Genomic DNA, 10,494 nt, shown 5'->3' on the forward strand with positions numbered 1-10,494 from the left:
GTGTCGCTGTTAGGGCTGGGATTAAAGACATTGCACAGTCCACACTCCAGGCCTATTTGTGGACCAGCCAGATGGTAAACCTATACTGAGTCTGGGACACGGTGTGTCACTGCCGGATCCTCCAAATAGTTGGTGTTGTAATGAAATAATAAAGAGAATGTACAAAATGATTTGTTAAGGCCAGCGCATAGATAGGATTTGTGGGTGCCCTCTTCACATGTGCTCCCCACATGTCTTCACACCCTACAATTACACAACCAAGGATCACTTAACAACAGTCTGGTAATTTAATCACACAGCCTGTGATTTCTTCCTCATTGCGGATATTTCTGTTGTGAGCGGCATAAACGTTACACAGCCCCCTGCGAGGGTACGTCAGATGAGCACACAGCTGATTTTGTGCTGGCAGGCACAAGAAAGATCAGAAAATTTGATCATAATCAGAAATTTCTAGAGTGCCGTTGCCATGGCAGCCACCCACAACACACAGCCCGCGGATAGAACCCGTTCAAAAGCTCCGAATAACCAGCCAATCAGAGAGCCGGATTCGCATCACGTGGCCGGTGTCGGCGTGAGTTTGGTTGTGAATCATATAGCACCCGCCAGCCCCCTCCCTGGTAACATTACCGAGGCTGAGCGTCCGAGTTGAGGCACCTGCGGCCGAACGGATTATTTCTTGAGAACTATTTATCTCAGTTTTGTTTTGTTTTGTTTTGTTTGCAGCTTCAAAAATCCGCGGACATGTTCAACAGTAATCATCTCAGGGAGTTTGATGAGGATCCGTTCTGGTCGTAAGTACCGTTATTTAAATTACACTTGTATTAAAATCTGTCGTAACAGTTATTTATTACCGTTGGTGCTGAAACCGGTATGTTTCGTTAAAATAACTCTAAAGCAGTCTGTTACTCAGATGATAAGCGATTGAGGTGCTATTTATAGGGTCTAAATACTTAACTAAAGTGACTGCGCATAGAAAAACACGGACAAACTCTATAAAGTATAACTTACCTAGAAACTAATAATGTAAAACAGAAAGCTGACATTTTTATTATTTTTAATCTTTTGAGTTTAATTACACTTTAATTGACTTTTATTTAAACGGCACTTAGGCCCAACGTTAGCTTAACTCTGTTTCTATCATTTTTAATTAACGTTGGCTAACTAGCTACACTTGTGGCTATCTACAAATAACTTATTTTGAGCAGCCTGTAAACTGTCATGTTACACACACTCTGCATTGAGAAAAATGAAATCAATAACCTGCTATCGCTACACTGAATTTAAACCAAATTGTTGTCATGTTTGTAGCTAGCTTAAACGAAGTAGCCCCATTGGACATTTCTGCTAAAAGTCGATCAAACCGTTAACTAACAACAACTGCTGTAAGATTCTGGGGACTGCTATGACGACAAATAAGGATTTTAAAATAGCTTAACATTTTTGAAGGTAAATTTAAAAAAAAAAAAAAGTCAAACTGAATGTGTTTTAAATTTTTGAGACAGCTTTGTATAAATCTAGTTAGCCAATAAAAAGGTACAGCTTTTAGTGAACAGAATGAGCAGTATATAATAACTGTCTACCCTTACACTATGTGACACAGTCACATTGACTTATTGAATGAGTGAACACCTGCTGAGTTACTGTGGCCACACTTGACCCAACTTGAAATCATATTAAGGGTGCTTTGTATTTCAATGTGTTGTGTTCATCCAAGAATTTGTCTGTTATGGGCTCCAAGCTGGCATCGGTGATAGAAGTCACTAAATCTAGGAGTACAGTGAGGAGAAGGGACGTTTTCTTTTCCTCTTTGCAGTTTGCAGAGATTCACTTTCTCTTCACCTTCTCCCCCTCCTCTCCATAGGGATCCATTCCGGGCTCACAGGGATCATATGCGGCACATGATGCGGAGCTTCTCTGAGCCATTCGGCGGGCCCTTGATGCCCAGTATAACAGATGGTAGAAGCCGTGGTAGTGACGTTGCAGGGCACCCTAGCTCATCCCTGGCGCTGAGGGACGAACACAGGGTGAGAACATCCATTTGGAGAAGCTCTACTTTTACAGTTTTTAGTGTTTTTTTTCCTACTTGTGGATTCAAGTTATGGTTGATAAAGCTCTCCATATGTGTGTGTGTAGACACATGACTGACTAGCCTACATGCATATCATTTGGGTCAGTGTGGGACGAAGGATTCTCTTGTGCAGTCAGCCCCTGTGACCCTCTCTGCCCACTTCTCATGGCCTTATGACCACAGAAGATTAGTGTTTAGAGGAAGTGCTAAGTTTGCTAAGGGTTATAGTGGAAGCTTGCCACTGGCAGCGTAACTGGAGCACCACTCACTGAGGTATGGGGGCCATGTGAGTCTCTGGTTTAGTGGGAGGGCAACCCCCTTGGCCTCTCTGGACAGTTATATCTAGCCCTCAGGAGTCCTATTTATAGTGCATTGTTCCACTGACACACTGCTTTCTCGTGTATACACACAGACCTTTTTAACACCTGAACTATAACAGGACCCCAGATTATTCAGCGTTTCTCTGATGAGATGAACTGCCTCTCAAAATAACAGTTTATGTTGATATCAATCTGGTGTTGGCCTAGTTGTCTTGTTAACTTAAATATAGTTTGTCTCTACACATTTCGTTGATTATGCACACATTAATGGAGGACAAGGCTGTAAAAGCTAAGGCTTATGTACTTCTGGACACATTTTTGCTCCTTACATATTAATTGTGCAGCATTTAAAGGGATGCATGAAATGGCAGGGGGTAATCTTGGTCAGCTACATTTTGCACCCGTTAACCTTTCCCCAAATCAAGTCAGCCCCTGTGCTGCTTATATATCCCTGCTAACTCCAAATTAGTCCCTGTCACCTGCTTTAATCCCACCTCCTCCTGAAAGCCTGTATATGTATCCTTGATAATGACTTTCATCAGAAGCCTAGCCTAAATAGCCAACAACCTGCTTTCTCTGTATTAGCATCATGCCATTAACTAGCTAATGCCAGCAGAGGAGTGGCCCTGACTGAGCACTTGACTAATGACCTCAGTGACAGTGGGTGGAATGGAGCTACACTGCAAAATGTCCTTGAAAACAAACATACTCTTCTGGTGGGAGTTAGATGCTGTTTGTGTAAATGTCATGCTGCACAAAAACAAAATATGATTCTGCTGAGTTGGATCACGAGTGGCTGGCAATTCACTGTTTTTCTTGATTCATACACAGAGATACAGGTGAGTTTGCTGTATAAAAGAAAAAAAAGATCTCTTTAGCTCTACAATGTCTCATCATTGTTTTTGGCACAAATAATATACATACAGTATGGTAAGACACATGGAGTTAAAAACTGGCAATGGACAAGCTTTTTTATTTGATTGTGCAGTGTTACGGCATCAGAATAAAGACACCATTGGTGTTTAGACAGGTGACCTATAACTCATGTTTTGTCCTGTCTCCTTGATAACTGACTCTGACGAAAACAGAAATGCTGTGGTTGTCTTTGCAACACTGGTGCCAAAAATAAATGCTTGGGGGTAGGAAAATTGTCTTCTTTTGCTTTAAAGATATGATATATAACATTTATGCAATAAAATTTCTATAAAACTTCTTGCTCTTTGATGTATATTTTGTTGGGTTGTATACTTTCCCAAACGCTACCATGAATGTTCAAACCCAGAGAAATACGTAATTTTATTGAAGGTACATTGCATTTTATTTGATTGCCAGAGAGTGATGACGGAAGTCAGCAAAGCTGACTAAACATAATGTGAATTAAACTTTGATACATTACCTTGAATGTGAACATTTCTTAGAAATGTGACATGAAGACAACAACTCCCATGATCCTAAACTACTAGTCATTACTACTAGAGAGAGCTTGGTAGCATAAATTACACATAGTGCATTTAAAGTAAATTGAATTACCATAATGATCTACAGTTCTTGTCAAAAACTTGTCAAAACTTGGTTCTCTACCTCCCTTCACACACTCATTCATGTGAAGATAAGGAGCAGTCTTGTGGTGCCCAGCAGTGGTCAGAGGGCCAAAGCTCTGGTGCCGAGTTGTTGGCTTTGTAAAAGCATGTGTGCGGATGTCATGGACACTCTGTTTTCTCATTGTTGCTGTTTCGGTCCATCTGTTTGGCAGACCGTGCCTTGGCAGTGCTGGTGCATTAGCAGCTAGATGACAGACAGCTCGCTCTCATACTGCTCTCCAATATCACAGGCACAAATGTGCACACAGAAATGCGTACATAAACACACACAAGCAGTACTAAAAACATGCTCACAAGCCCAATTACACACAGTCACAGCGTGCAAAACAGCACAGACACACTGGCATGCAAATACACACTCACAGGAAATTCATACACACACATCAGCCACATAATGCTGGGAGGCTTGTACTTCTTGTATAAGCTTGCTAAGCATTAGATTCCCATTGGGAAAATAAACCCTGTCTTACCTTCCAAAGCTGCTGTGAGTTCTCACATTTCCGAGTCTCTTGCCAAAATCCACTACCTTGTTCATATCACCTTTCAAAGCACTCATTCATCTGAGTTTATTAAAGTACAGTTGAATTACAATCGAGCATCATTATAAGTGATGCACTTGCTTTGATTCTGTGGTTGTACTGAGCAGGACTGGTGATGCTAGAGCTAAAAGGTAGAGCTAATGTTCTCTTTGTTGTCGATCTATACAAGTTTATAAGAAGTGTTCAAGTCAGGTTTTCTTCCTGCTCTGTCTCTCTGCCAAAATAAATTGAGAGGTAAACTTTGGCAGTTTGGATTTAAGCACTTCCTAAACTGCTCATTCACCTAGAGCCACTTTAAAAACATCACAGTCACCACAGTCAGATCCAGTGACTCCTTATATTCTCTGTGATCGAGTTCTGAAAGCACAGATTTGACAAAATGCCTCTAGGTCCCCAGTAATGCACAACTTCCAAGAGGCTATGTGTCTGCAGCACAACCTCACATTGCCTTTTAAGCATGAATCATATCTACGGTCCCCTGCGGTGTAACTCATAGCTCCCGCAGGAGCAGGAGCAGCCTGCCTCAGAGGGCCCAGTGGCAGGTCCAGTATCAGATTGAGAGTGAGATAGAAAAGAGAATGTCAATCTGCAGTTGTCCAGACAGCCTAAAATAATGTGTTAAAGACCAGTGGGTATTTGGTCCTTATTTTGCACCCTCAGTCTCTCCTCTGCTCAACCCCACTCTAAATATAATGCTGCCAGATATGTAACTGGCATTTATTAGTTCATACATGCCACTCTGGGATAAAATTGGCTGCGTGAGGCTTCAGAGATACCGGTCGGGAGCGTTTTACATCAGCTTGACATTTGAAAAGAGCTGAGAGAGCAGCCTTGGACTCTCCGACCCCTGTTAGATCCCTGTCCTGACTGGTCAGTCCAGCCCACCGCAGCCTTCCTAGAATCAAGCTCAGTTTCAGTGTTAAACCCATGCTAATCTCTGGCAATGCGACCCAATTACAGATGGAACACAAGTCATTCAACACCCCACTGATTACGCACAATACCCCTGCACATCACACGCCATAGCAAGGACTGTTGAGATGCTTATCCGGAGCCACAGGGTCATAAACGCCTGTGGTTTTGGCCCATAGAACACAGGCTCTGTCTGCAGGCTGCTCCCTTCTCACCGTTCTGTCACTCCTTGGTTCTTGCACTCCCAGAGGGTTCACGGCCTTGGAGGGGTCGTGTTTAAGGCCTCGGGGAGCGAGGCTGTGTGTCAAGGGCTTAGTGACAGATGTAAGACAACCTAACAGCTTACTGGCAACAACCGCAACAAACAAGCAAAAAAGTCTACATGGTGTGTGTGTGCGTGTGTGCGTGCGTGTGTGTGTGTGCGTGCGTGTGTGCGTGCGTGTGCTATGTTAATAAACTGATGTTGTTTGAATCCTCAGGATATGAGCCGCTCATTGTTACCCTTTGGCAGTTTTGAGAGCACGGTCAGTGGAGTCATGCTGTTTAGCTACACTATCATATGTGTTTCTTTCTTTCTCACAAGTGCATGCTCTCTCTATAACTAAGTCTCTACATTACTTATTGACTATGTGCGGTCAGTAAAGTGGTCACAGTGTTTCCTCTTAATTCACTCACATCATATTACAGGCAGAATCAGTTGTATTTTCCCTATTTAAAACAATGTGTAGGCTTCTTATTTGGCTGTGTTCATCACGTTTAAGGCAGTAGGTGTGTAGCTCCCAGCCAATAACAGTGTTCATGGTGTGAGGGTGCTGACTCTATAAAGATGTAGCAATGGGGTGCTAGATCATAAGCACCCATCCAAGAGGATCTTTTGGGTGTCGCTAAGCTAGGAAGGAGGAGGCCACTTTGAATATTGTATCGACAAACTGCAACCAACAAATCCCACTTATTCTGCCCTTAAAGTTTACCCCAGGGGCCATAACAAGAAATATGCTGTATAAGAGGGCATCAAGTTTAACTGTGAAACCTATACATAAGATTAGTAGAAACTTAGAACAAGATGTTAGGAAATAATTCACCCACAGTGAACCAAAAAAGCAGTTCTTATAGAAACACTGTGACCAGTATGTAGAATGTGGAATGATCAATAGGTTGCTTTGTGAGGGTTGCAAAATCTGTCCTCTTCTTGAATGCAGGATCATTACCCATGTTCCTTTGTATCTATTTTAAAGAGGTCTGCTGTACAGGGCTGTTGATTATTGATAGTTAATGTCTATTTTGACAGAAAAAAAGGGCTGCACCCTTACAGAATATGAATGCATGATGGCATCTTACTGTGACATGCATGACTGACTTGAGTGATGAGCACATTTTTTTCCTGGCTCAAAGGTGGTACTTCAAATGTGACCTACATAATTTATTTTTTTTGTGTGAACAAGAAATTAAGGATGAACATGTACTGATTCCTCAAAAAAAAAATGTTTTTGACTGAAATAATACAGTTTACAAGGTCACCAACAAATACCACAAGGAATACAGTTTTGACCTTCCCTGTCCAGAATAAACCCCTTAATAAAGATATACTGTAAATAGCTTGTTCATTTGCATGCTTGACTTTAATGTTACTAGGTTACAAATGTTGTAGTGATAAAATGTGAACGTCCTGGTTACAGTGTCCCAGATAGCACATATGTAAGACACATTTAGAACACTACTGTATACGTGCACGTATGCTTGTACACATGATGGAGTTGTTTATGAGCTGATATGGCCTTGTGACATGTGGGATTCAAGCCAAGCCCTTTCAGCTCTTACAGCTCTGATTTGATTGTTTGTTGTTGTTGTTTTTTTGCTTTTTGTGTTTTTGCAGGACATGATGAGGAATCCTTTCGGCATGTTCGACAACGTGATGTCCAATGTTAGAAACAGGATGGAGGAGATGCACAGAAACTTTGTGAGTTCATGGTTTTGTTTTTCTCTTCCTTTTCTGTTTTCATGCTTTCCCAGACTGCTGTGGTGCACAAGCTGTAGTTTCTTAACTGCATGTTTGTTTGTGTTTCAGGAGAACATGTCCACAGATTCAAACGCCCACTCATTCAGCTCCTCATCAGTCATGACATATTCCAAGGTTGGAAATGAGCCTCCCAAGGTCTTCCAGGCAAGCACATCGACGCGCCGTGCCCCTGGAGGGGTAAGTGCCCCATCACATGATCCCACTACATGACATCACAGTACATCAGAGCAAAGTTTAGTACATTGAGCTTGGAGAAGTAAATCTGTCTGCAGAGGATTCACTTTCTCTATCAACTCTTGAGTGATCACGGTGATACTGTCCCCTTGGCCTTTCCTTGTGGGAATATTACTGTAAACAAATTCTCCCAGTGGCATACAATGGCTCTGTTCCATTAAGGTGTGCCAGAAATCATTTCAGTCGTCCTGCATGTACAGTACCCGATCCTTAGAACTAGCTCTCCTAAATGGAATGCAGCCATTCAGACTATTATTAGCCACACTTGTGTTTCACTGGTCAAACTGTGTAGACTCTGACATGACTGTTTATGTGCTGGAACCAAACATGTTGATTACTAATCTATGGGATGAATATGCTTTTTCACGGACCAACTGACGTGTCTCATGGGTTTTATAATGTTGTATCTCCAGATCAAGGAGACCCGGCGAGCACTTAAAGACTCCGAGAGCGGCCTCGAAAAGATGGCCATTGGTCACCACATCCAGGACAGGGGACATGTTGTTGAAAAGAAATACAACAACAAAACAGGAGAGAAGGAGTTCATCCAGGACTTTCAGAATTTGGATGAATGTGTGTTAAAATCATATTTCTAGGAGCTATTTCAGAGATCATTCTGGGAAATATCTGACTTATGTGAATTGCTTCACAATATTAAAATATTAAGACCACGACAGTGATTGATGAAAGGTGAATCTAGCCATATTTCATCAATTTCTGTCCCTTCATTACTTTTTTGTAATTTCAGGGACAAGTTTATAAACACCAGCCAGTTGAACATTATTCCACTGTAAATGCCACTGACAAAATGCGGTCTAACATGCTCCCGATCCCCCACCCACAGCTGAAGCCCAGTCATTTGACGATGAGTGGCAGCAGGAGTTGTCCAAATTTCAGTCATCCGGCCCCATGTCTCACCTGGAGGAACCCCGACTCCGTGGTGCTCACCGTGCAGCCATCACCGGCCCTGAGCAGGCTCACAGGTCAGTGTTACATGCTCAGACTCCATGTAGCATTGAAGACAGGTCAGAATCCACTGGTCAGGATCAAATGACAAACTAGTGGGAAACACTGACTGCACACATGCTGTATTAAGCATATTATCTTATCTATTATATGTTATGATACTGCAGTTAATTTAGCTTTTGAACTCTGATTTTTTTTTTTTATGTTTTTCCTCCACAGACACCAATCAAAGGGCAACGCTAGGGGAAATGTGAAATTCTCAGGCTCAACAAAGCAGTAAAAACATCATTTGTTTGCTTATTAAAGTATTTGTTAGTACACTGTGGTGCCCTGTACCCACACTCTCACACAAACACACACAGGTTTAATCACTGAATCAGAAGATAACAAACCAGATTTTTCAATATTTAAGAGGTTTTACATTTCACATTACTGCCCCCCACTTCCAAAGCACGCTGCACATTATGGAAAAACTCTGAACTAATAATTTAAAAACAGCTGAAGATGGCTTTCCCATTATAGTGGGCGTTTATTTAGCTTTTTTTTATTAGTTTTTCGTGGGTTATATTGGGTCAGTATAACAAAAGCAGGAATTGTTGCTGCAAGTTTATTTTTATGCCATAATAGTGTTACCCTAAAAAGAAGGCAGATTGAAAATCAGGTAGAAAATATTAAATCCTATCATATGCTTTGGAGAATAGTTGACAGGAAAGTAAAGTTGTAAAGTATATAGGATTAGTAGTGTGCTGGCTGTTGAACATGCAAAAGCAGAAGTGTAATTCCTCAACAGTTTTGAAAGTCCCATATTATTTTATGCCATACTGTCAATTGCTGCAGCACCTCTATTCACCCTCTGTCTGAAAGCTCTGTTGTAGTGCCTGTCTTTTAAAGGCTCCCCTCCTGAAAAGGCCAGTCTGCAGTTATTGGTCAGTCTCACAGGCCTGAGCATGATCCATCCACTGTGCTCCTTTATCAGCTCTGCCACTGCTCATTCAAAGGTACCGTTTCTGAATTCAGGCTGTGTACATTGAGCGTTTTGATAATTTGTTGTTTATAGCCCCTAGACCTGTTGTATGATATAAAAATGGACTTGAAAATCTCACTCTCAACAATACGGGACCGTTATTACTCACCTTATACCTTCTCAACAACAAGGGTCAATAGTATTTCTATGGATGTAGTGGTGTTGCACCAAAATAAACTCATACAATGTAAGAAATACATTTGTGTGTAATTAAGAATCATACGAGCTACTCATATTACACTATAAAAAACAGAGCAAATATTTTTTACAAGTTTGCATCAGATAAACAGAATTTGCTGTATGTAAGATATTCTGATGATGTCATCAATTTCTCACATTTCATTTTCATTATGCAACAAGACACAAAAGGAAGTGTCTTATAGACAGTTGCACTTAGACGATGTCTACATTGTCTTTTGTAATTATGTTTGTCTAGTATCCAGTGCTCTAGATATATGTATTTTATCTGCTGTAATCTTTGTAAAAAGAAATAATAATACTCTTCCCTTTTTATATGTTACTTATCTTGTTTTTCATCACATGAACTCTGTGCTGCATTGCACAATGTATATGACAACGTCTGGATTGTTCTCAATAATTCCAGCTTTGCTCTTGTATATTTTTTCAAGCTTTCAAAGTAAGTTCTGTGTCACATCAACACAGACTATTGTCTGAAAATAAACATGTAAAAATGTGAAGATTTGTTTTGTATTTTTGTTCATATCAGTTTGAATGTGACTATAGTCCTGCAGAGAGTATGAGAAGATTATGAGTGTGCATTGTGAAAAACCTCTTGCTGTGCCTGTTTGGTGG

At 41.1% G+C, this 10,494-nt stretch overlaps 1 protein-coding gene across 2 annotated transcripts; it reads left to right on the forward strand.

Moving 5' to 3' along the window:
• Window positions 1-562: 562 nt before the first annotated feature.
• mlf1 (myeloid leukemia factor 1) lies at window positions 563-8,977 on the forward strand. Of its 2 annotated transcripts, XM_037083385.1 has the most exons (8): window positions 563-791; window positions 1,862-2,024; window positions 5,920-5,964; window positions 7,314-7,397; window positions 7,506-7,634; window positions 8,105-8,264; window positions 8,536-8,674; window positions 8,877-8,977. In XM_037083385.1, exons 1-8 carry the CDS (start codon window positions 742-744, stop codon window positions 8,935-8,937), a joined length of 831 nt encoding a protein of 276 aa, XP_036939280.1. In that variant the 5' UTR covers window positions 563-741; the 3' UTR covers window positions 8,938-8,977. The 2 variants fall into 2 exon arrangements, with proteins under 2 accessions (XP_036939280.1, XP_036939290.1); XM_037083395.1 differs by lacking the exon at window positions 5,920-5,964 and having other exon boundaries at window positions 566-791.
• The last annotated feature ends 1,517 nt before the right edge of the window (window positions 8,978-10,494 follow it).

The sequence above is a fragment of the Acanthopagrus latus genome, chromosome 2 (genome assembly GCF_904848185.1).
Source record: "Acanthopagrus latus isolate v.2019 chromosome 2, fAcaLat1.1, whole genome shotgun sequence".
NCBI classification, from domain to species: domain Eukaryota; kingdom Metazoa; phylum Chordata; class Actinopteri; order Spariformes; family Sparidae; genus Acanthopagrus; species Acanthopagrus latus.

Coding starts and splice junctions, on each gene's coding strand:
- mlf1 (XM_037083385.1), top strand. CDS start 742: ATGTTCAACAGTAATCATCTCAGGGAGTTTGATGAGGATCCGTTCTGG. Junction 792..1,861: donor GATGAGGATCCGTTCTGGTC/GTAAGTACCGTT, acceptor TCCTCTCCATAG/GGATCCATTCCGGGCTCACA. Junction 7,398..7,505: donor AGGAGATGCACAGAAACTTT/GTGAGTTCATGG, acceptor TTTGTGTTTCAG/GAGAACATGTCCACAGATTC.